Source organism: Phoca vitulina, unplaced genomic scaffold (assembly GCF_004348235.1).
Source record: "Phoca vitulina isolate PV1807 unplaced genomic scaffold, GSC_HSeal_1.0 scaffold110, whole genome shotgun sequence".
Classification (NCBI taxonomy): Eukaryota; Metazoa; Chordata; class Mammalia; order Carnivora; family Phocidae; genus Phoca; species Phoca vitulina.
In genome coordinates, this window is record NW_022589813.1 from 751,326 (window position 1) to 778,288 (window position 26,963).

The 26,963-nt window shown below is 37.6% G+C and overlaps 1 protein-coding gene across 6 annotated transcripts; it reads left to right on the forward strand.

Annotated features, from left to right (window-relative positions):
* Nucleotides 1–335: 335 nt before the first annotated feature.
* LOC116628051 (centriolar coiled-coil protein of 110 kDa-like) lies at nucleotides 336–26,702 on the forward strand. Of its 6 annotated transcripts, none has more exons than XM_032398107.1 (16): nucleotides 336–506; nucleotides 2,335–2,480; nucleotides 4,698–4,853; nucleotides 9,084–9,212; nucleotides 12,256–13,906; nucleotides 16,036–16,166; nucleotides 16,848–17,022; nucleotides 17,569–17,708; nucleotides 17,941–18,057; nucleotides 18,415–18,516; nucleotides 18,703–18,819; nucleotides 20,320–20,393; nucleotides 20,932–20,994; nucleotides 21,884–21,943; nucleotides 22,440–22,525; nucleotides 24,774–26,702. In XM_032398107.1, exons 3-16 carry the CDS (start codon nucleotides 4,713–4,715, stop codon nucleotides 24,824–24,826), a joined length of 3,039 nt encoding a protein of 1,012 aa, XP_032253998.1. In that variant the 5' UTR covers nucleotides 336–506; nucleotides 2,335–2,480; nucleotides 4,698–4,712; the 3' UTR covers nucleotides 24,827–26,702. The 6 variants fall into 6 exon arrangements, with proteins under 6 accessions (XP_032253998.1, XP_032254003.1, XP_032254004.1 ...); XM_032398112.1 differs by having other exon boundaries at nucleotides 16,039–16,166; XM_032398108.1 differs by lacking the exon at nucleotides 336–506 and adding an exon at nucleotides 516–714.
* Nucleotides 26,703–26,963: the final 261 nt, after the last annotated feature.

Sequence of the window (26,963 nt, forward strand, 5' to 3'; positions counted from 1 at the left end):
ACCACAAAGAAAGAGGTTATCTTTTTACAGATAAGTAAAAAGTAGCAATTTCAAGGAACACTTCAGGGGGCTTCAGACCTGAAGAGCCTTCACATTGTAATAAATTATAATTTTAGAGGCGCTAGTTTGCAGTAAAGACTACGTTTCCCAGCGTGCATCGCGCTTCCCGCAAGTATTGCGCCAGGGCGCAAGTACCCGGCCAGGGCGCTTACCCGGGTGCGCAATGCACCTCGGGGATTGTAGTTTTTTGGAGGCCCAACCGTTCCAACGGCCCCGGAAGCAACCACCGGAAGTGCCGCCCGAAGAGGTGGAGTCCGGGCTGTGGCGGCGGCGGCGGCCGTTGCCAGGATCCCGCGTTGCCGCCAGAGACCCGTAATATGGCGGGGAGGAGAAGGAGAAGGAGGCGCCGGGCCGAGCTGCGCTCTGTCAGTATAAATTGAGCTGTTTGCTTCCTGACTAGGCCCGGGGCGAGGGGAAAAAAGCGTGACCAGGCCGTGGGAGATCAGGTGTGTGCATAAGGCGGGGGCTAGACAGATCCTCAGTGGGTCCCCGCTGCGAGGCCACCGGGGGAGGCGAAATTGGCTCCCTGAATGCTGAGGGTGAGCTCTGTACGGAACCCGAACGCAGAGGCTGGGCTCCCGGTCTTCGAGCCCAGAGAAAGGCGCCGGGTGTGAGGAGACAGGTGCCCGGGGACCAGCGACACTCGGCGCGGAGGTGATGCTCGGATGCTGGCGCTGCCTGGTGGGCCCTCGGGATGGAGCCTTAGCAGAGGAGCTGGGGGAGGTGGGCGTGGGGCGCCGGGGTTAAGGCAGAGGGTCCCTGGCAAATAACCTCGGGACAGAGCCGGGGAATCACCTCCTGTTGATAAAACTGGACCGTTTTTCTTCTCCCAAGATGCTGGCGAGTGAGTTATCCTCAGGGTGTGCCCTGGCCATTCTGAAAGCCGGTTACCACAACCAAAGGCTCCAGCTAGGAATGCTGTTTGTTCCGCCTTTGAGACTCAGGGGAATAAGCTTGAGGCTAATAAAGCAAGTTCTCTTGATTGCCCCTGATGCTGCGAGGTGATTCCCATTCTGCTTCTATCTGGTTGTAATCCCAGTTCCCTACCCCCAATTTAGGCAAGTGGAAGGCGCCTAGAGATTGATGAGGAGGGGTCTGGAAACAACGAAATGAGGAGGATGTCCCCCTTTCCATGTTTTAAAATTACATTTGAATCCTACCAGGAACCAAGCACTGTCACTGCCCTCCAGGAATTCATAATCTCGTGATAAAAATCATAATCATCATCCTCTTAATAATAAAGGCAGTCCCCATTTATTGATGCTTTCTGCATGTCCTGCATTATGCTAATTGCCATACATGTATTAGTTCATTGAGTTCTTGAGACAGATACTCTGATTATCCATGCATTACGTATGAGGAAATTGAGGCATAGAGATGGTAAATAAATTGCCAAGAACACACAGCTAGTATGTGCCTGGATAAGGAACCTTCCCTTTATGGAGTATACAAAAAGATTATGTCTTTGGGAGCACTTAGGGATAAACAACCAGCTAGGATTTGAAATCAAGGCAAGATCTGTTATATATTACTTTTACCATTCCCTTTAGTGATATTTCTGGTAGGACACTGGTGAGGAGTAGGTAGCAGAAGGATGAATCTATGGGGTTTGCAGAGGCTCATTTGGTGAAGGGTCATGGTATAAATGGAGAAGACAAGGCATGCCTGAACTTGATACAGCTGACAAATTATTAATTCAAGTGGACCAGTAATCCAGTAATGCCTGATGGTAAAATATGGGTCAGTAGATTTGTGGTTGGAGTGGCATTGTAGTCAAGGCTCCATTCAAAAAAAACTCTGCTGACAGATAATTGTGGTGTGAGAAACGAAGTGCCCTCCTGCTTAGTCATATAGGATACGATGCTCTTTTTTTTTTTTTAGAGAGGGAGAGAGAGTGACAGAGACAGAGAAAGGGGGAAGGGCAGTGGAGAGGGAGAGAGAGAGCCCCAAGCAGGCTCCACACCCAGTGCAGAGCCTGGGGAGGTGCTGGATCTCACAACCACCCTGAGATCATGACCTGAGCCAAAATCAAGAGTCCAGTGCTTAACCACCTGAGCCACACAGGTGCCCAATTATGCTCGTTTTTTAAATGATTGCCTTTGCAGTTTAGAGGTACCAGTTTCTTCAGAGAATAGGGTCATCCATGAAACTACCATTCTTTAAATTCCATTCTTCCTTGCTAGCTTCTTTGCTATATAGTCCGCTCTCTTTTTTCCTCCTGGTTTATTGTTTGAGCTGATTACCCTAATTGATTTATTCAATACTTTTATCAAGTGCCTTCTGTGTGCTGACGCTGTTCTGTGTAATGGGGATTCAGTGGTGAGCAAGACTGCAAAGGTACCTGTGCTTATGGAGCTTACGTTTTGGTGGAGGAAGACAGACAAAACCCAAGGAAATAAACAAGATAATTTCAGATAGTGGTAAGTGCTGTGAAAATTGGGAAACAGCGGGGCAATGTGATGTGATAGTGACTGATGTAGGGTTAATGTAGATGGGATCATCAGGGATGGCCTGAGGAGGGGGACATCCAAGTTGAGACTGAAGGATAGGAAAAATTCAGTCATGCTCTAGGATCATTTGGTAATTTCCGTAATCAACCATATTAGCACTTGTATATGGATATTTAATGCACTATTATATGCCATAGTTATGCTGTGATAATAATCTGTTACTGTACATCTGTAATATGCATGACATACAGGTCTTTTGAAGAGATGTGAATTTAACTTTCCAAAGCAATGAAGCATATCTATATGATGTTGTTGGAAAAAAAATAAAACTTGCCATAAGAATATTTTATTTATTCCTTACATTTCCCAGACCTTTAAAATAGAATTTCATGCTTTGCTTGGGTATCCATAGAGAGTATATTTCTTTCATTGTATGAGTAATCTATTTACGTTCCTGTAATGCTGGGTGCAGGGGTTGTGTTAAAAAGTATTTTTGAGTATTTTAGTAGAAATGGGATCATTTGAATTTCTCATACATTTTAGCTTCTGCATATTTTGGTTGTTAAGACAGCATAACGGGGGTTGAAATCCAGACTCAAAAATGAGGCCTTCCTATGATTGTCATGTAGGAAGGTGTTGTGTTTTGTTTGTTTTTTTACTTTTGCTTGTTTTATGAATATAGATTTGCAAAACAATCTCATTTACACTCTAGAGATCCATTTCTTTGAAATTAAACTCACACTTTGCATAAATCAAATATAGAAATAATTAGAATTGATGGGATGGTAGGAAGAAGTGTTGTTGATAAGAAGACTACCAATTGGTCAAAATTAGCAATATATCTTATTTTTTTCGTAATCAAATCATAAGAAGCTTTTTCTTCATTTCTAGTTGTGCTGTAATTTGTCCCTGACCCTTTAATGTACTGAATTTTTAAGTGCCTTGAAGCTTAAGACAGTATCCTACTCCATCTTATTTCATCTCTGCATATCCCCCATCATTAGTTGAATTTTTCTGCCCCCCCTTCTTTGTTAATTAATTGTTTGAAAATGAACACTTAAGGGAACATTATTGTATTAGTTTTTCTGTTTTCACAGTTCATAACCTTGCTGTTGATGAGTCTGATGATGTCTCTCTTTTTACTTTCCCTTGCTTGTTTAAAGGAAACAAAGCCAGACATAATGCTATGGAAACAGGCAATCAAATATTTAACACTAGCTAAATGAATGAACATGCTGGCTAATCCTTCCTGATTACCTTGAATTTTTATAGCCACCATCACAATTTTCCAGAAATTGTGAAATTACTGGGCTGATTGTTTGAAGTAGTTTGGTGGTGGTTCCAATTTTTGACAATGAAATAGAATTATGAGAGCCAATAGATATTCTGTTTCCACCTCTGGCTGATTTGGTTTGTGACCAGGGAGTTAAAGTATATTTTTGAGATATGAAAATAATAGACTTTGAACTCCATGATAACAAAATAATTTTTAAAAGTAAATATCCTCTTTTATGTAAATAGCCTTTTTATCTTTTTTTTTTGGCTAAAAAAGCATTTCCACTTTTGTATGATTTAGTTTTTCTTGTGTAGGTAAGTCCTGCTAAGGAAAATACAATATTCTATTTTATAATCTAAAGTTAGTAAAGTGGTATAGAACTTTTTTTCCTTTAAGAATTTTTCACCGGTGAGTTCTTAGTACTTTTTTTAAACAAGTCATATTTAAAGATTGGTTTATATACATATGTTTAGACATATTTACTATATGAAGCAAGGCTTAACTGAGTAGGATCTTGAGGTGCTTACCTATACTTAAGAATTAGCTGTTCATCAGGGGCGCCTGGGTGGCTCAATCGTTAAGCGTCTGCCTTTGGCTCAGGTCATGATTCCAGGTCCTGGGATCGAGCCCCGCATCAGGCTCCCCGCTCTGCGGGAGGCCAGCTTCTCCCTCTCCCACTCCCACTGCTTGTATTCCCTCTCTCGCTGTGTCTCTCTCTGTCAAATAAATAAATAAAACCTTAAAAAAAAAAAAAAAGAATTAGCTCTTTATCAGTAAAAAAAAAAAATTCTGGGAAAGCCAATTTTAGGAATTGTGAATTCTAGAAATATTTCAGTGCTCAATAAAATTTGCCAAATAATTAAGATCTGTTTTTTTCACCATATTAAAAATGACATTTTTCTCTCTTATAGTGTAACTGTGGGAAGATGGAGGAGTATGAGAAGTTCTGTGAGAATAGTCTTGCCAGAATCCAAGAGGCATCACTATCCACAGAGAGCTTTCTACCTGTCCAGTCTGAAAGCATCTCACTTATTCGCTTCCATGGAGTGGCTGTGCTTTCTCCGCTGGTAAACATTCTTTGATTTTTATTTATTTATTTATTTTTAAATTTTTTTTTAAAGATTTTATTTATTTGTCAGAGAAAGACACAGTGAGAGAGGGAACACAAGCAGGGGGAGTGGGAGAGGGAGAAGCAGGCTTCCTGCCGAGCAGGGAGCCCGATGCGGGGCTCTTTCCCAGGACCCTGGGATCATGACCTGAGCCGAAGGCAGACGCTTAACAACTGAGCCACCCAGGCACCCCAAACATTCTTTGATTTTTAAATAATCTTTTTTTCTATAGTGAATCACTAAAGTAGTTTACAGAAAAACAAAAGAAGGCTTATAAATATTGAAAAAATGCCTCTTATTCATAATTAACGAAATACGAATGAGCTAGCATTTTTTTAATCTACTTGATTGGCAAAGATCCAATAAGACCTAGTGTTCCTTAGGTTGTGAGGAAAAGGAGCTTGTACTGCATTTTTGCTGAGAGGAGCACTTGACTTTATTTTTTGGAGACTATTTTGGTAGTGTTTATCAGAATTTTAAAGTATATATAACTTTAACTTAGCAATTCCATTTTTGGGAATATCTTAGACTTATACTCATCTGTGTGCCAGAGGAAGTACATACAGGTTATGCAGTAGCATTGTTTAAAATAGCAAAAGATTAACAAACAACTTAAATGTCCATCAATGGTAAACTAATTTAACAGACCGTGGTCCATTTTATAGGATCTCATTCATGCCATTAAAACGAGTACAATACACCTAAATGTGCAGGCATGGAAGGTTCTGCACAGTCTATTGTAAATCACTGCACACATCATGCTGTCAGGAGCAGGGTAGAATAGTGGTTAAAAGCCTGATTCTGGAGCCTTCTGGTTTTGGTTTAAATCATTACTTTTGGGGCACCTGGGTGGCTTCGTCGATTAAGGGTCTGCCTTTGGCTCAGGTCCCGATCTTAGGGTCCTGGGATAGAGTCCTGCGTCGGGTTCCGTGCTCAGCGGGGAGCCTGCTTCTCCCTCTCCCTGCCCTTGCTCATGCTTTCTCTCGCTCTCTCTCTCTCTCTCAAATAAATAAATAAAATTTTTAAAAAATAAATCATTACTCTGCTACTTACCTGCTGTGCGAACTTACAGGTTCATTTATTTATTAAATGAGGATAAAAATAGTATCTACTTCACAGGGTTGTTGTTTTTTTTTTAAGGTTTTATTTATTTACTTGACAGAGACAACGTGAGAGAAGGAACATAGGGGTAGTGGGAGAGGGAGAAGCAGGCTTTCCGCTGAGCGGGGAGCCCGATGCGGGGCTTGATCCCAGAACCCTGGGATCATGACCTGAGCAGAAGGCAGACGCTTAACGACTGAGCCACCCAGGTGCCCCTACTTCACAGGGTTGTTTTGAGGATTAAATGATCTAATACATGTAAAATGCTTAGAACACTACTTGGATCATAGGAGGTACTCATATATATATATGTTAACTATTTGGATTTTTATATAAGAATATTTCTTTCTCTGAGGAAGGATAAAGGAGTACAGGATGAGAAGGAAGACACTCTTTTTTTTTTTTTTTTTAAAGATTTTATTTATTTATTTGATAGAGATAGAGAGAGGGAGAGCACAAGTAGGGGGAGTGGCAGGCAGAGGGAGAGGAAGAGGCAGGCTCCCCGCTGAGGAAGGAGCCCGACGTGGGGCTCGATCCCAGGACTCTGGGATCCTGACCTGAGCCGAAGGCAGCCGCTTAACTGACTGAGCCACCCAGGCGCCCGGAAGACACTCTTTTCATTATAAATTCTTTCATACTGATTGATGTTTTTAAAATGTGACTTTATTTCAAATCAGAAAATTAATATAATTGAAAGGAACAGTAAAAAAATGTATAACAGGAGTTTAAAGATCAATATTTTCTGCCAACTTTTTGTAATGAAATTTTCAAACATACAGAAAAATAGGGTAGTACCTTGGCCACCCATATATGTACCATCTAGATTCAACAATTTTGAACATTTTTGTCGTCTTTGCTTTATCGTGTTTATAATTTTATATATATGTGTGTGTGTGTGTGTATACATACATACATACTGTTTTTGTTTTATTGCTGAGCCATTTGAAAATTGTGGATACATAATACTTCTCCCTTAAATATTTTGATATACATATTCTAAAAATAAGGATATCCTCCTACATAAAACCCATTATCACACTTTAAGAAAATTGGTAATAATTTTAATAACATCTAATATTTGGTTCATATTTAGATTTCTGCATTTGTGCTCAAAATGTGTATTATAACTATTTTTTTTTCTAATCTGGATCCAGTCAGGTTCACAAATAGCATTAGCTTGTTATGTTTTTAAAATCTGTTTTGGTCTAGAACAGCTCTTCTACCTCTCAAAAAAATTTTTTTTAAAGATTTTATTTTTAAGTAATCTCTACACCCAACATGGGGCTTGAACTTACAACCCTGAGACTGACTCAGCCAGCTAGGCGTCCCCCAATTTTTTTTTTTTTGTAATGATAGTGAATTTATATTTTTCTTTTTTTTTTTTTAAAGATTTTATTTATGTATTTGACAGAGAGAGACACGGCGAGAGAGGGAACACAAGCAGGGGGAGTGGGAGAGGGAGAAGGGAGAGGGATCATGACCAGAGCCGAAGGCAGATGCCTAACGACTGAGCTACGGGCGCCCTGATAGTGAATTTTTAAGGAAACCAGACCAGTTATTTTATAGAAAATGCCTTATTTTGGATTTGTCTAATTCTTTCTCGGTGGTGATATTTTACTTGTCCTCTAGTCCCTGTAATTCATATAAACTGGAAATTAAGTCTAAAAGTTTGATTAGAAAAAAAGTACAAGTTTGATCAGAGTCAGGTTAAACATTTCCAACAGGAATTCTTTGGAGCTGATGTCCTGTGCTCCATATGAAGTTAAGTTAGAAGTTATGTAATCTGTTTGTCCCTCTATTCGTGATATTTAGTTGGAACACTCGCTTTTACAAGTGGTGACTGCCACATAACTCTTCAAAGTATACATTTTCCCCTTTTTGATTAGCAAGTAAATTGTGGAATGATTCTTTGGTACCATGCAAATAAAAATTTTAAAACAGGGCCACCTGGGTGGCTCTGTTGGTTAAGCGTCTGCCTGCGGCTCAGGTCATGATCCCAGGGTCCTGGGATCAAGCCCCACGTCAAGCTCCCTGCTCAGCGGGGAGCCTGCTTCTCCCTCTCCCTCTGCCTGCCGCTCCCCCTGCTTGTGCTCTTGCTCTCTCTCTGACAAATAAATAAATAAAATCTTTAAAAACAATTTTTTAAAACATTTTTATCAGCTACTTGATAACATATTGCTTGTTAGTTTAATATGGACCAAAATATCTGAGCCTTGTTGTTTAGGGTCTATGACTCCATCAGTTACTGATTTATACGCAAAATCTGATGCTTATGGACCTTAATCCATGATTTTATGTTGTATGTGATAGATGAGTAGTGTAATTTTGGAATAATTTTTTATGATATGTTTTGCCTTTACATTAGTCTAAAATAAGTCTTGACTCCTTAATGCAGTGACTAAGCCTCTTAGAACTTAATAATTAAGATTTAAATTCACTAAAAAGATGTAATGCTTAGAAACTTCAATTTTTTAGGTAAGTTATATTTTTAATAGAAAGTACAATGAACTGGGACCAAGTTATATTTTTAATAGAAAGTACAATGAAATCAGTGTTCTGATTTTGTAGGCAAATAAAACATTATCTCTTTCTTTTATCATTAATCCTTTAGACAGTTTCTTGAAATAGCAATGAGGTAAAACGTACACTGATTAGAAGATTAGAAATTGAAGAATCTGACCTTGTGGAGTAAGATACTGCCAAATGAAAAGCTCAGCAGTGGCCAAAAGGACTTATTTTACCTCTCATTTTAGAGCATTTGATAATTGAACAGGTTTTTTCTTTTTAACTTTTTTATTCAGTTGAGAATAATTTACAGCAGTAGAATGCACAGCTCTTAAGTTCTAAAGGTCCATGAGTTCTGATATATGGCATACACTTGTATAACTCATACCCATACGGATATTACGGATACCCACAGAAAGATCTCCCGTGCCCCATCCCACTCATTACCCCCACCCACTGTTCAGATTTCTTTCCCTGTAGTTTTACCTTTTGCATGTTTTAATCATTCTGATTCAAAGCTTCCTGACTTTAAGATGTTTTTATATTTATGAGAAATAATTACATATTTCTGATGTTTTGCAGCTTAACATTGAGAAAAGAAAGGAAATGCAACAAGAAAAGCAGAAAGCACTTGATGTAGAAACGAGAAAGCATGTTAATAGGAAGAAAGCTTTATTGACTCGTGTCCAGGAAATTCTTGAAAATGTTCAGGTGTGTAATGTATGCTTTTTAAAATTATGATTAAGAAATCATGAGGTACGCATTAATGATAATTTCTCAGAAATATGTTTGCACTTACTAGTTACCAATATATTTTACTGTTATGTTTGAGAATCTTCATGGTTTGTGATATTCCATTTCAGTTACTCCAAAGAACATTCAGTTGCTTGTTAGTAATGTTCCCAGTACTTGAATCAGAGGGTACTTAGACAATGGAGCCCTTCCCTGAATATAATTGCTTATTGTCTGTGTCTTATGACTCTAAAAACATGGAATTCTCAGTGACAGAATGAGAGAATTGACCATTGTAGTTTACCTCTGAACTAATCAGACTATTGAGTCAATGACCTTATTCTCATTCTCTGCTAAAGTAAATAACTGCCCCCAATTTTTTTTTGGTAAAATTCTCTTAAGTACGCAAATGCAATTTAGATTATGTAAGTAGAATTGTCTAGATGCATCTTAGACCTAAACTAACCATATGGTCTAGGAAAAAAAAACACATATATAACATACATAACATATTGCTTGTTAGTTTAATCATTCTGATTGAAAGCTAGATGACACATGTACAATGAACCTTATATATTATTATATATATTATATATAATATTATACTAGATGACACATGTACAATGAACCTTAGGCTGTTTCCCACTAACTGCTACCTTCATTTTTCTGTGTGTAGTAGATTTAAAAAAAAAAAAAAATATATATATATATATATAATATGTAGCACAATAAGTGTAGGGTTTTTTTTATTTACTAGATGTTTCCTGTTATTGAAACAAAAATGGCATATCACTGTTGGTCCAGTGAGGGATTATATCAAATATACTACTAATGAGATTGTTGAGTCTTAAAACTTCCAACATTTAATAGAGCATGTACAGTGTTAAACTAGAGGGTAATGAATTAATTATGCAGATAGAGAAATTTTATATTGTACAAATAGATGTCTTCAGTCTCTTTTACCTGTAAAACCTATCATTCTATGATACATTTTTGTTGTTGTTGTTATTTAAATTCTCTAACCAGGGGCGCCTGGGTGGCTCAGTTGTTAAGCATCTGCCTTCGGCTCAGGTCATGATCCCTGGGTCCTGGGATAGAGCCCTGCATCAGGCTCCCTGCTTGGCGGGAGCCTGCTGCTCCCTCTCCCGCTACCCCTGCTTGTGTTCCCTCTCTTGCTGTCTCTCTCTCTGTCAAATAAATAAAATCGTAAAAAAAATAAATAAATAAAAAATAAATAAATTCTCTAACCAAAGGCTCATTTTAGTAGTGTACAAAAAACATAGCTGTAGCTGCTATATATATAAGTGTGAAATGTGAGATATTTTAAGGAGACAATTTATTTTACTTAAGGCTATGAACATGTTCATGGATTTGGTGAATATGTTTCCCTTTTGTTTTATTTTGTCTTGAGGTTGTGACTAAGTATACTTTGTTGTGGTGTTTATTGCGTAGTACCTGGAAACCATTATATGTCTTGGGATTTGTAAGGTAAAACAGGAGTGCCATATGGTCTAGGAAAAAAAAACACATACATAACAACCTAAAAATCTTTTAATATTCAGGATTCTGGCATCTGTATTGATATGATAATATGATAATTTCTGTCAGTGTAATATATGCTTGTATAATCTTTAAAAACCATCCTACATCACTTTTTATTCTTTTGCAAAGTCAAATTATTTAGATAGAAAAATGCAATTTTATTTTTTCTGTTGGCTCTCTTGTGTGTTATTTGTTCTCATTTTATAAATTTTTTACTTATTTTGCTTGTTCTAAACGGGTTGCTATTTAAAATGACTGTCACTTAATCAAATTGAAATTTGCTTTGATGAATTAGATTTTAAGTTGAAAGTTCTCTTCTTTTTTTTTTAAAGATTTTATTTATTTGACAGAGAGACAATGAGAGAGGGAACACAAGCAGGGGAAATGGGAGAGGGAGAAGCAGGCCTCCCGCTGAGCAGGAGCCCAATGCAGGGCTTGGTGCAGGGCTTGATCCCAGGACCCCGGGATCATGACCCGAGCCGAAGGCAGACACTCAACGACTGAGCCACCCAGGCGCCCCAGAAAGTTTTTTTATTTCTAAGTAACTTAAGCTACATGGCTGAACTATCATTTAATACAAATTTGCCTCATCATATAGAAGGATTTTAATTGAAATCTGGTGTAAGCTTATGGGAGGCAGGAGTCTTGTTACTGAATTATTTTTGCTTAATACCCTAGGCAAGTTAGCCGTCGTTAAAGAAGGAATCATTCATGTAAGAAATTTAATAACTTGCTATTTATCTCATACATTGGTATCCTTAGCTTTCGTAGGAGAACCAGTTGGTGACTTTAATAATATATATAATATAGAAGAGAGTTAAAATCCATCTATTCCAAAAAAAAAAAATCCATCTATTCCAAGATTAAATTGTGCATGGATATGTGAATATATATGTGTGTGTATACCTGTTCACATATGTACATATTTGTATCAGATTAGATAATTTCCTTTTTTTCTTATACTCTTTTATTTTTATTTTTATTTTTTTTTAAAGATTTTATTTATTTATTTGAGAGAGAGAGAATGAGAGACAGAAAGCATGAGAGGGAGGAGGGTCAGAGGGAGAAGCAGACTCCCTGCCGAGCAGGGAGCCCGATGCGGGACTCGATCCCGGGACTCCAGGATCATGACCTGAGCCGAAGGCAGTTGCTTAACCAACTGAGCCACCCAGGCGCCCTCTTATACTCTTTTAATAAATAGGCCAGGATGACCAATAGATGTTTTAATTTTTTTTAAATTATTTTATTTTATTTAAAAAATTTTTAATCAGTAGATATGTTTAATAGTAATTTGAGCTACATGTGATACAGGATACACAGAGCCAACAGAAAACAAAAACTAGAAAATCTTAGTTTTTGTTTGTGTTTTCATATATTAGAATATTTGAATTTTCTATTTCAATTTTATTTTAGAAAATAATGAAATCAAAGGCTTTTCTTTGCAGTGAGGAAATATTAATTTTTAAATTTTCTTTTCCAGGTTAGAAAAGCACCTAATGCCAGTGATTTTGATCCATGGGAGACTGAAACAGTTTACTGTGATTCAGAAGTCAGAAACTTGAATGTCCCTGCTACATTTCCAAATATCTTGCCAAGCCCTACTGAACACTCTACTTTAGGAAAGTTTGAAAAGATAACTGGAATTTTGCCATTGAATCATGAGGACCAATTTAAATCTAATGGGATAGATTTAGCTAAGGACTCAGAATTTAATTCTCTGAAGCACTGTGATAGTTCAGATATTGTTACCCCTGTGGAAAATGAAGCTTCTGCAAAGACCCCCTCAGCAACCCCTCAGGAGAGTCTTCTCTCCGATGGTCACTTCCCAACCAGTGAAGAACAGGACCCGACACTTTTGGAGGAAGTTACTCCGGATCCCTACATAATGAGTCTTCAGAACCTGATGAAAAAGTCAAAGGAATATATAGAAAGAGAACAATATAGACGCAGCCTGAGAAGTAGTGCAAAGAGGCGTGTTCATGAGAGTCATTCAGATAAAGAAAACGAGGCTGTTAAAGTGACTGACTATGGAAAGGAGAAGGCGCAGTTGACTAGCAGACACTGTGCTTCAGTGATTCCTGACAAACCAAGCCTTAATAAATCAAATGTTCTTCTCCAAGGTGCTTCCACTCAAGCAAGCAGCATGAATGCGTCCGTTTTAGGTAGCTTTTCTAAAGTGGACATACCTGTACGAACTGGCCATCGCACTGTTTTAGACCCTGATTCTGATTTTAAAGTCATTCCCACTTTTGTTCCCGAAAGTAACGTTATCAAAAGTCTTACTGGTTCATATGCCAAATTACCTAGTCCAGAGCCAAGCCTGAGTCCTAAAATGCATCGAAGGCATTCTAGGCCATCATCAGCATGTCATATACTTATAAATAACCCAATAAATGCCTGTGAGTTAAGTCCTAAAGGAAAAGAGCAGGCGGTAGACTTAGTTGTCCAAGATACTGATGAAAAAACAAATGTACCTGAAACTGTGCCAAAGTTACCAGTTGATTTAGCAGGAGTTTGTCCAAGCAAGGTTTATGTCAGCAAAAATACATCTGAAGCCATACAGGAAGCGGTTTTAGGTAAATCAAATCAGGTATGCCAGTCTTCAGGAAATCAGTTAGAAAACAAGGTCATTCATGGACTTGCTGTCGTGGAAGGTCAGTTAACATCTGATGGGAGAGGACCACCCAAAATGGACGGTATGTGTACTGCAATGCCAAGATCGCATGAGCCGTATGCCACCACTCAGTGTGTAGTGAGTCAAAACTTCGGAACTGTGAGCGCACTCAAGTCAGCCAATGTGTTAGAGAAAAATGCCTGCAATTTACAAATGGAACTGAATAAGTCTTACGATGTAAAAAACCCATCTCCTTTACTGATGCAAAACCAGAATACCAGACAGCAGATGGACACCCCTACAGTGTCCTGTGGAAATGAACCATTTTTGGATAACAGTTTTGAGAAAGTTAAACGGAGACTTGATTTAGATATTGATAGTTTGCAGAAAGAAAACTGCCCTTTTGTCTTAGCAACTGGAATAGCTGAACAGGAAAGGCAGCATTTGCCAGAAAAAAGATACCCCAAGGGATCTGTCTACATCAACAAGAATAACATGTTAGACAGTAGTTCCAAAGGTAAGGAAACTGAAGTGTTTGATGCCTGCCAAGTAGATGGCAGCTTTATTGAATACTTTTAATTGACATTTTGAAAAACAATAATAATTGTCTTCATCTGTTCATCAGGGTTTTTCATTTCATTTCTCTTATCGGATAACCTAAAATTAGCTATAGTTTATTGCCATTTGATAGGCTTTCTTAAAGCCTTCTCTTATTTAAAATATGAATCTTTCACAATTCACTTTGTGTCACAGAGAATATTGTTAATGACTGGAAGAAAAAGTTCTTGCAGGAAAAAAAAAAGTTCTTGCAGGAAACATCGCTCATAGTTTTAATCTAGTGTATTAATATGTTATCTTCCTTTTGGATGGACAGTGGTTTCTAGTATCTTCATCAGCCTGTTGTTCCATTTGTAATGAGATATTCATGTAGTTGGTCCTTCAGTGAACCCTTTAACATCAAATTATTAGAGAAATAAGGCTCTGTAAGTAGTGTTTTAAGAATGACATCTTTATTGGATAAAAATTATTTCAAATTTCTTTCATATCTAGTGTTCTATTAACAGCAACTTGTTAAAACATGTCTTTCTTCTTCTAACTCCTTTATTGTTGGGGTTCATAATTCTTCATTACTAATATGGAAGAAATGAGTCAAGTCAATGAAGTTCTTGGACATAAACATTTCAGCTCTAATGTGATCTATATCTTCCTGAAAAAAAATTTCACATTCTGTAAAATTGCACGCTAAAAATAACAGAGTTGATAGGAAAAATAGGGTTGGGACAGACCGTTGAAAATCTGTGTAACTTAATAAGAACTGTAATAAAAACATCAGTGGCTCTCTGGGGAGCCGGTATGGATAATCCGGACGGACAGGGCAGCGTTGCTGGAGGCCGTCTCTGTGAATACCAGAGGTCCACAAAGCTAACCAGGGGGCAGTCCTGGCAGAGCTTTAATAGGAGCACGGCCAGCGCGAGTGAGGTGAGGCCAGTCACGGAGGCAGCCAGCTTGCTCTCAGAGGAGCTCCTGGACAGCGCTCATTTATGAAATTCTTAAGATAGAGCTGAATGGACTCTCGCTGTTGGTTGAGTGGTTGAGCTGAGGAGCTTTGTCCTTTTTTGCTGAAAGTTGTAAGTCTACTCCTGCTCCTCCAGCTCCCCTTTGCCTATGAAAAATTGCACATGAACAAATGCAAATTGTTGTAGCTGAATAAAATGTATTTAGCAACAAACGGGAATACCATAGCAGATAGGTAATATAATATGCTTATCTTCAGTGAAAATCATTGACTGTATATTTGGGAAGAATGATTCTTTGAATTCAGCCAAATTGTGATGGGTTCATGAATAGGTACTACATCTGTGTAATACTTGGTATTTCAACATCTCAGAGTGTCTTACTACTTTCTGTTCAGTAAGCTGCATAGTCATAATGATTGAATAAATTTTTTAGTTAGTAATTTAAATATCTGAAATTTTAATATCCAATGTTTTTTGGAACCTGAAGCTGAGAAGCTTTACACTATCAAAGGAACATTTATTTAAAAAATCAAAACTAAATAAAACTAGAAGCTACAATACCAGAGATCCTGGAGAAGGACCAGAGTCAGAATAGAGGTGAGATGCAGACGAGAATCACATCTTGAAGTTAATTTGAGTAAGGAGAATCTTTTTTTTTTTAAGATTTTATTTATGTGACAGAGAAAGAGAGCACAATCGGGGGGTGCGGCAGGCAAAAGGAGAGGGAGAAGCAGGCTCCCCCTGCAGAGCAGGGAGCCTGATGTGGGGCTCAATCCCAGGACCCTGGGATCCTGACCCGAGCCGAAGGCAGTCACCTGACCAACTGAGCCACCCAGGTGCCCCAAGTAAGGAGAATCTTGACTGAATAGATAGTGTTGGCTCCATCGGTTCAGATCCTGGTGGGATCCGCTGAGTGAATGGGGATGGTGGTGACAAGCAGGCCTTCATTTGGTAGCTTGAAATGAAGGGCATGGTGGAAGAGAATGTGGCTCAGAGTGGGGACCTGGCTGTACCTTGATTGTGTTATGTTGGATCCAGGAATGTTCTTTGGTCAGAAGCATCATTTAAATTGACTGTGTATCAGATATTAGTAAATTTTCTAAATTTGAGGGGACGTGTTTCTTTTCAGAAGGCGAGGAGATATTAAAAAGCAAGATGTTAGCTTTTGAAGAAATGCGGAAGAGGCTAGAAGAACAGCATGCCCAGCAGTTATCACTACTCATAGCTGAGCAGGAAAGGGAACAGGAAAGATTGCAGAAGGTGAGGAATTAAAATGTAGGGATATGGGGCTGGTAAGTGGAATTTCGCCGGGGATACTATAAATTTTGGTCACATATAGGATACTTGTAATTTCTTCCCCTGTATATCTTAATCTTAGGGGGTGATTGATTTTGATACATGGATATTGCAAAAATGTGAGGTTTAATATTTAGCTCCTTATCTAAAAATAAATGCAAAATTTATCAAAAGGATACTTTATTGAATCCTTGACTCAAAGCGTGTAATATTTTTCAAAGTTTTTTTTTTTTTAAGATTTTATTTATTTTTGAGAGTGAGAGAGAGTGTACAAGCAGGGGAAGAAGCAGGTAGAGGGAGAGGGAGAAGCAGGCTCCCCGCCGAGCAGGGAGCCTGATGTGGGGCTCGATCCCAGGACTCTGGGATCATGACCCGAGCCGAAGGCAGATGCTCAACCATCTGAGCCACCCAGGCGCCCCATATTTTTCAAAGATTTTTATATATTGATGCTGAACTACGCATTCTGCAAGAGTGTATTGTAAGAGCAAGGATACTTGTTTTAAGATTTTGTTGGAGGTAGGAAGACTTGAAATTAACCATTTGCTGATAATTACCCATTACTTTTAGCTGAGCCTAAAATGATGGTATTTTGGGATATAATTTAACAGAAGATGTAGCACGTTATATAATACACTTAATCTGCAGGAAATAGAAGAACAGGAGAAAATGTTAAAAGAGAAGAAGGTGATTGCAGCTGAAGCATCTGAATCAGGCATTAACAACGCAGTGGACTTAGAATGGAGAAAAATAAGTGAGTCTGGTTTGCTGGAAACAATGCTGTCTCAGGTGGACTCGCTCCATCCTTCAAACTCTAGTTCTGGTAAATATTTTTAAAATTCTCTTCTGTTTGAAAAAATTATCCTATAGTAAGATATTTTACTTGGCACACTTTAAAACTGTAGCTCCATCCTTCAAGTAATCCCATTTGCCAGCTGCCCAGTAACTAGTGAAAAATGAAATGATAGCAGATCAAAGCCTGGTGAGCAGGTGTTCATGAGAAAAGCCACCTCAGCAAGGAAAACACCAGGAAATTTGACTCAGAGCCCAGTCTTTGTTTATTCTTGCAGCAGGTGATACGCTTCAACTGAAAACACAGTTTGCTGTCTCCCCAGTGATCTTGAATTACATCTAATTCTTCAGACCCAGCAAGAGCTTATCTGCACATCTTCAATTATCCTGAGACGCTGTTGGTGTTGAAAAGATCCATCTGGTGCAGAAGCTTAAAGTCCATAAATATTTTAAGTCTGCATGTGGATTAGTTTCAGAGGCAGTTGTTATTCTTAGCGAGTCACAAGTGTTTATTTGGCTGTTCTGCATATTCTGATTATGTGCTGTCAAGTATAATACTGTACATATATTTCCCCAGGTTTCACAAACTCTGCCCTGCAGCATAGCTTTGCTTCTGCAAATGAAGCACCCTTCTACCTCTGGGGATCATCAACTAGTGGCTTGACCAGAGTCTCAGTAACAAGGCCTTTTGGAAGGGCCAAACCTAAATGGTCTCAGGTGGGCAAACTTAGTGATATTTGCGTGTCTATCTAACTGTACTTTTTAAAGAGGTACGTTATCTTAGGTTGTACAAATGAGGACAGATGTTTGTGCCCTACATCAAATAGCTCTTCTCTGTGTAGGAGATGAACCTACACAGAGCATACGTGTGTAGAATTTAGTTCATTGTAATAGATTAAGGAGTATAAGGCTCATTCTTGAATCATTGTGTCTGTCTTATTTCTTCTAGGTTTTCAGTCCGGAAGTACAAACAAAATTTAACAAGATAACTGCAGTGGCAAAAGGATTTCTTACTCGTAGGCTTATGCAGACAGATAAGCTGAAACAACTTCGCCAAACTGTAAAAGTAAGGAGCTGCTCCGTTGTTCCTATTTCACTTCTGGCTCAGTTTCTCAGTCCAGCGACGGCTAGTCACTAGCTGCAGATGACACATTAGTTCAGAACTTAGGCAGATCAAACATTTCTTAGTCACTGCAATGTAGGCAATTATATGATTAATCTCATTCAGATGATTTTTTTAAGTATGTAAATAAAATAGTTTGTGGATGTCTCTCTTCAAAGTGAGTGCCGTTTGACTTTGGATAAGTAATAGTTTTATGTTCTTAGTAATTTTGAATTGGCTGAGAAAAAAATCAAAAGGAAATTCCAGTGATCATGAATTTTTCTAGAAAAGTGGTTTTTGAAGGAGTATTTCTTCTTCCAGGACACTATGGAATTCATAAGGAGTTTTCAGTCAGAAGCACCATTGAAGAGAGGAGTTGTTTCAGCGCAAGATGCTTCTCTTCAGGAAAGAGTGTTAGCTCAGGTAAATGCATGTATCCTGAAGGCTTTTAGGAGATGGAAATTTCTATCTCTCCCTTCATTTAGCCACTGAAAATAGGTTTTAATTAAAACTAACCTTTTTCACTTAAAAGTGCAAGTGCACCTAATATTACTGAACTCTAACCTCATCGTTTTAAATGGGTACAATATTTTCTCCTTTTGAACCTAGCTGCGAGCTGCCCTGTATGGTATTCATGACATATTCTTTGTAATGGATGCAGCGGAAAGAATGTCTATTCTACATCATGATCGAGAAGTTCGCAAAGAGAAAATGCTCAGGCAAATGGTATGTTATATGTTTTTTTTAAAGAATGAGTGAAAAAGAAAAAAATATTTCTTCTACACTCACGAAACTTCTGGTACTTCTGATACCAGATGTGTGAGTTTTTCCCCCATGCCGACCACTTCTCCCACACCAGCGGGGTGTCCTACAATTCACTTCAGTTCTGATAGTATCTACTTGGAATTAAGAGTCAGATACTACAAGGTAAGGAGGCAGTTAAGACTCCCCATCCAAAGTCTCAGGTTGTCACTTGTATTTCTGACTCTACCAGCTATAAAACAGGATTCCCACAACCCTGCCTTTCGGTTTGATAATTTTCTAGAATGGTTCACAGTTGTTAGGGGATTTACTGGTTTATTATGTAATAAAGGACATAATTAGGATGTAGATGAACCACCAGATGAAGAGACGCATAGAATAGAGACTGGAAGGGTCCCGAGGGCAGGAGCTTCTGTCCCCCATGGAGTTGGAATGTGCCATCTTCCCGGCACGTGGATGTGTTCACTAACCTGGAAGCTCTCTGACCCCATACTTTAGGTGTTTTTATGGAGGATTTATCATGTAGGCATGATCAATGATTAATTCAATCTCTAGCCCCTCTCTTGTCTCGGGGCAAGGGGGTAAGCTTCTACTCCTGCTTGGTTTTTCTGATGAATAGCCTGTACCTGGGAGCCCCCAAAAGTTGTCTCATTAGAACAAAAGATGCTCCTATCACCCAGAAAATTCCAGGGGATTTACGAGCTCTGTGTCAGGAACTGAGGTCAAAGACCAAATATTAGAACAAAAGATGCTGCTGCCATCACTATCTCACCTTACAAGGGTTTTAGGAGCTCTGTTAGGAACTGGGGTCAAAGATAAAATATTAGCAGGAACCAGGGACAGAGATCAGTTTATTTCTTCTTATTTCACAGTGAGGTTCTTCTGGGTTTGGGGTAATTGATACCAAATCTCATTCTCTATTTTGACTTCAGCACCCTCCCTACAGTTCTTAAGCACAGACAGTTCCCAGGATTACCAGCAGCACTTAACTCTGAAGACAGATTTAAAAGAATTGGGTATTGTTTTATGATTGGATTTTGGAGTTGAAGTTTTGAATGTTGTTTGGATGACTTATGAAAAACTATCATTGAAAAAACAAAAACAAACAAACAAAAAAACTATCATGGCTCCTGATTGAATTTCCTTGAAACTACCATGTGGATTTTGCCTTTTTTTTTTCTGAAACCAGAGTTATTTGAAATATGTCAGAGTGTTGGAGGTGTGTGGTTTGAATCGGTGATTTTAATGTGGTTGACAAAAGAAAAGGAAGCTAAATTTATATTATTTCATTGGGAAAAATAATTGTAATTATTTAAGAAGTTGGACTGCTTTAGTTCTAAAGACAGACTAAGTTAAAGTTCCAAATATTAGCAAGAAAAGCTTTTCCATGCAGTTTGAAATCATCCTATATTATTTTAGTGGTATTACTGGTACCACTAAAGCTTTTTGGTTTGTATTTTCAAGGACAAAATGAAAAGTCCACGAGTGGCCCTGTCGGCTGCAACACAGAAGTCTCTCGATAGGAAGAAGTACATGAAGTAAGTTTTCTGTTCCATGTCACATTAATTCATTTATTAGCAAAGCAATTAATTTTAGTCATCTGTTGGTCTATTTGTGTATTCAAATTAGAAAAAAGTTCACTTTTCTACAGCTGAGTTGATAGAAATCCCTTTTTTTAATATAAAGTTTTATTATTCAGGTGGTAAAATCTGATTTCATCCTTAGGTAAATGTATCAACTACTAAGTGACACTAAGTGTTCAACTTGTGTCATCGATAACCACTCAGCCTTAAAAATAGTTAATTTTTATATTCAGTGTTAATTTTACATCTTTTGAATATATTCTTTTTCTAATGTGTGAAAGCCTTCATGGGAGGGAAACCTAATGCCAAGAACATCCTAGTAGCTATTTTAGTAAGCTGCTGCTTTCTGGAAAGTAATCTCTAGTGCACTGAGTACAGTTGAGTAGTACAGCAACGTGTAAATGATTTGTTTCTGTCGTCCTGCATCACATCCATAAGTGTTTTCTCTCCCTTTCTAAATACACTGTTTGTCCTTATTTTTATGTTGTGTTAGAGCTGCTGAAATGGGAATGCCAAATAAGAAATTTCTGGTTAAACAAAATCCTTCTGAAACAAGGTGAGAAAAATCACTTCATCTCTGTGAGAAGCTATTTATTTAAAAAAAATTTATAAATCCCAAGCTTACTTTCTGTTGATTTAGTTCTAACTTGAGATCAGTAGAATACTCCCTGCTGACTAGAGGATTGAAGAGGGGCTGAGATCCATATTAACGCTGGGTCATGTACCTGGTTACATGGTCAGACCAGATGTTTCTGGAGCTTTCTTTAGGATATGCCATCTCAGGTAGAAATTTCAGCCCCTTATGTGCCAAGTTCAGCTCATTGAAGTCCAGGACTTACTTAGGATACTTACTTAAAAACCTTAGGGGCACCTGGGGGGCTCAGTCAGTTCAGCATCTGCCTTTGGCTCAGGTCATGATCCCAGGGTTTTGGGACTGAGCCCCACATCGGGCTCCCTGCTCAGTGGGAAGCTTGCTTCTGTCCTCCCCCTCCCCGCTGTACGCTCTCTCTCTCTCTATCTCAAATAAATAAATAAGTAAATAAATAAAATCTTTAAAAAAATAAATAAAAACCTTAGAAAGCTAGCTTAATATTTTTGACCTGTTTTCTACTTTTACAAGAGCGATGTTACTTGATGTTTGAAAGGAAAAGTTGGTTTTTGTAAAGTATATAAATAAATTACCTAAAAACACAAGAGTTAAACAGTTATGTTGGACATCCTGATAAAAACCTAAGATTTGGGCTCTCGGTGAGCAAAATATAAGTACCATATTAATATGCTTCAATCAGTTTGATTTGCTATGTGGTATCATTATATTGGCCGATCTGCATAGATGACTTCCATCTCACTGTTAATCATCTTTCATCTGTTAAAAGAAAATGGGAGGGGGAACTGAATTTAGGTCATTCTCTTTTGAATTAATTTTTTACTTACTTTGTTGACAGAGTCCTTCAGCCAAACCAAGGACAGAATGCACCCATTCACAGGCTACTTAGTAGACAAGGGTAAGAATGTCCCTGCTGGGTATTTAAAAACATCCAAATCAAGATTAGCTTTGAGTGGGAAACATAATTTAGTGCTGTTTACATAAAGGATAACTATTTTACAAATGTGACTTGTTCATAGCATTACGAAGATCTTTTAACGCTTTGTGTTCAAAGATAACCCTTTGGTGTACTGTTGTGTATTATATCTTAATTATCATCTTATGTTGGCATGTTTTTACTTTTCATTTCATACCATTTTGCTCATTAAGTATTGTAAACATCCATACAGTAAGTTCAGCATCACCAAAGTGATTCCCCAACAAAATGTAAGCCTTGGTTCTAGTCCCCTGCTGAAGCAGAGTGTAGTTTCCTTGCTGTGTGCATGCGTGAGACTTAAGTCCTTTTCAAGCTTATTTGTACTTGGAACCATTGATGCACTATGGTTGCTTTCTTTGAATGTTGAACATTTAGACCTTAATGCAAGTGACTTATTAATTTTTTTATATTCAATTAGAACCCCTAAGACATCAGTGAAGGGGGTTGTGCAAAATAGACAGAAGTCTTCACAGAGCAGAGTGCCTAACACAGCGCCTGTTTCAGGTGTGTAGCAAATGAGTTCCTGAAGCCCGTTCAATAGAAGGACGTGCACGGGCTGCCCCATGATGCAGGCCACGCTATCTTGTCTTTCCTTGCCACCGTAATTTGGGCATATTCACAGCCATTCCTGCGGGTGATCATTTGTGTTAGTATTTTGTGGCAGTCAGGAGATCATAGTAAACCTATGGGTCCGATCTTGATTTCTGTAATGAAACACTATACATTTTTTTAATCTGAAAAATTTGTAGAATTATACATGCTTAACTCAGAAAACCTTTTTATACATGAGTAAAGTATAATAATCTGATGCCTAAATCTGTGCGTGTTTGTTTGGCTTTGGGGAAGTGTATCACCGGGAATATTTGTATCTGCACGTAAAGCGATGAAAAATTTTTCCCTCTGGCCACAAGATCACATGTGAATATGCCAGGTGGGAGGGGGAAAGTTTTGTTTTTGTTATTTTATGGATTTTAAATTGTTTATGGTGGCAAGAAGACAAATTCAGTATTAAGCGAATGCAAAGCTGTTAAGCTAATGTTTTAATATTTTGTAGGTACCTTTGTTAAGACACTTTGATAAGCTCACCAAAAATGATGTGATCCATTAAAAATACTTTCAAAATGCTTTGCTTTAACTACACTGCTTTCTAAACATTTAAAAGAAACCTAAATTAATCGCTAGGCAATGAAGATTAAATCTCTAATCAATTCTTATCTTTCCATTAATATGCAATTAGGCATATTTTAGCGTTTTTATTACTAAGTGATTTCCTCCAAATTAGGAGGGACTGAACAACATAAGAAATTTTTTTGTGTCATTGCTATTTGTTCACTAAGTTTGAAGAGGGGATGAGATATACTGATCATAACTTTGAAATGATTGCTGACTTTTTGCATGTATATAGTGAATTTAATTCATGGTGTTGCATATGTAGAGTATAATATAAAAGGTCATCTTTTGAAAGTTGCTGTGAGTGACAGTCAGTGGAGTTGTTTTAAAGGAGATTACATAGTTGAAGATGCTGCTTATTCCAGAGGTGGTCAGAATCAGCTGGTTTGAAAGGTTACTGGAAGAACTCAGACCAAACACCAGATCTGTTGCTTGTGAGGTTATATGGAATTTTAATACCTTTTCAATTTTTTTACCATATTAGAGTTATATATTATGATAAATCCTGGCCAGTTGGTGATTCATTGAGGAATTAGTATTGTTTTGTGTGATATTCTCCACTTGCCACGGTGACGACTATCCCATGTTCTTGTCTCATGCATTTCATCTCCACTGTTTGTCCCTCGTGAATCTGTAAGAAAAAGAGCAAGTAATACTCAACAGTATGAAGGATGAATAGGTCATTGCAGTTAGTAATGTACTGAAGTTCAGTATCTAGAACTAGTGTGGTTTAATTGCATTGCAACGTAAATACAAACGAACTTAATGTGTATAATTATTATATATCTAAACAAGTACAAAATTTCCTATTTTTTCTAAAGATTTACTCATACATGAATGCCTTAGACAATTGAAAAAGACTAAAGATTTTATCGTTTTACATAAATGAAAAATTTGGGATATGACTGATTAAAATTCTTACTATGAATCTCAACATAGAGATCCATAGTGGCAGTTGAAAAGATTATTCTTTCCTGCTTAGATTTTTAATGGCCTGGATTATGTTTCATACAAACTTATGCTTTATTCTGATCTGCATGGAGAATGAACCCTTTGTTACAAAAGCAATTTATAGAAAGCTCATTTTTGTTGTGATGATAGACTTTCATACTCTTAGACCAAAGTAGGATGCTAAGGGGTTACAGTTTGCTGCAAAGCACTTAAAGTTATTTATAGTTCTTACAAACTAAGTTGCAATCTCTGATCTCATGTTTTAAAACATTTGCTCATTTGTTGTCTTGTGCTTGACTCAGGAGTTTATAGTGACATTCAAAAGCCACTAATTAAAGCAAAGTAGAAGCAGTCATGCAAAATGGTTGTTAAGTAAAACAACAAATCAGGTGTAACTGGGTTCTCAGAGCTTCTGGCTGCTGCTTAGGCACGTGACTTACTCTCCCATGTCTCGGTTTTATTATCCTTAAAATAGTAGTAACAGTTTCTACCTGGGGATTATTTTATGTAAGGATTAAGTGTGATCATGTATATCGCTTAGCTTGGTGCCTGGTGTATAGTGAACACGCATTAACTGGAATTATAGAAAAATTGACATTGAGAAATAATATTAGTTTTCCTCTGTTTTTAGGAGTATATGCAGGAAAAATCCAAAGAAAGCGGCCAAATGTTGCGACAATTTAAGAAGACAACATTCGTTAGGATAAACAAGGGGCGGGATGGGGGGCTTCATGCTTACTGTTTTCCCTGCCCAGGACTCTTTAGTTAACCCTGGACTGTTTACACAGGCAAAGTGACATCAAAGGGCTGAGCAATATCTGCAGACTCGATCAGTCTGGCTAATTCCTTCCCTACACCCTCATTATCCTCTTAACATTAGGTCTGGGTGAAGACACAGTAGTATTTAGTAATCGACCATCTCTTTGCTTAACCTGTACAAACTTAAGTTTGTTTTCTGTACCCAGATGTCTGCTGAGAACGTTTTTTGTAAATTTCAAGGACATTTGGGTTTATTTCTGTAAAATGTTGAAAAGGTGTGATAAATTACAAGTAAGTTTGGAAATACAAATTTCATTCATCTCTGCATACTGATTGCTAAATTTGATAAATTAGATTCTATTCTATTTGAGGGGAAATTACTGCAGAAGAATGTCTTTCTCTGGTTTTGTAAAATTTAAACACTGATTAATCTCTCAGTCTTCATATTCTTGGACTTACGGGATAACCTCATAGGAGAAAACACTTGCCTGCTGATTGTAGTCCATCCAGAATTTACCACAGAAGTAGCTGGGAGCCACCATTATGGTCAACAGTATACATTCCTCTTAACTGCTAGTTGTCTTGTGCAGAAATGTTAGGTTTAATGTAGGTTACCCCAGTACTCTTGGACACACTTCTCCTAAATCATAAAATCTTTCTGTGGAGCGTAACAAATTAGGGAGATAGCACAATCTTCTTGAATGTGGTGGCACCTAGGAGTGAATCAGTGCATCCATTTCTGTAAAATAGAGTCACACTGCATGCACTTCTGTTTTCTTGGTGGTCTGCGTGTTTTGTTCCTTCATAGTCTGTTTTTTCTAGCTTGCCTGATTTAGGAGACACTAAAGGGCTATACGGTAACAGTAAGTTCAGACTTTCCAATGGGATAGTAATATTGTCGAGTTGAAATTCTGCATTACTTAAGAGGCAGATGTTTAAGGTTTTCATCACTAATGTATTCATTTAAAATATAAACCAAAAAATGTTACCAAGGGAACATTTTATGAAAGAGAATGTCACTGTTAATTTATCATGCCATTTCCAAAAAGGGCTTTGTGCTTCTCACATACAATTGGGACTGTGTACATTTACTCTTTCTAACTTGAATTTTAAATGATACTGGTATTTTGAAAATGCAGACTATATATATTCTTAATATCCTTTTAAGAAGGTGGAGATAAAGATTGTTTTCTCCAACTTTCTGTCCTATTTAAAAATTTAGCTGCTACATCCAGCCGTAGACAGACAATAATAATCTACTCTGGGTGTAAACTTGATTTTCTTGAGATATGTATCATTTATCATTCATTGAATGAGTGAGCCAGGAAATCAGAAGACGGTAAAAAATGAGTTACCAATTTTTTATTTGTAGGCAAAGTATATCAAAATATCTTAATATGATAAATTGTGCTTTATAATTCTGAAAACTCAGGATACAGCTTACTCATATCATTGTGGGTCTTTCCAGAAAGACAGATGCTACAAGTTTTGTGCGCACTAATGCAAATTAGCTAAAACAAATAGTATGTTTTGGAGAAAGTTAAAAGTAGCTTTAGATTAAGGTTGAGTAACGGGAGTGTTTTTTTTTTAAAGATAAAAGCGTGTTTTATACATATTTTAATGTTCACAGCCTTTTCTCATAAAAGTGCCATTGTTTTGTGCTTTTAATGGATTTATTTATATACATTATTTGTTATTTTTGAGTGGAATGTCCATTAACGTAAATTGTATTTATTTTTATACTTTAATTTTCACTAGTTTTGCTTCTAGGCAAAAGGCAAAATAAACTTTCCATCTTAAAAGAAATTAGTTTGATCGTTATTTATCAAGGAAAGGACCATTAAGGGATAAATACTGAAAAATCTCTGGCCAAAACGTTAATACTATATTGATCTTTTTTATAATTGAAAGTCCCATGAAAGGTATGTCCCACTATTTAATGTGTAACCTATACCAGGGCTTCGTCCAGCATTTGATTTTGAACGAATCGGACTTTCCAGGAAGGGAAAGTTTACTGGAGATGGAACTCCCTTAGCTCAGTCGGAGCTAGCCGCCTGCTCCC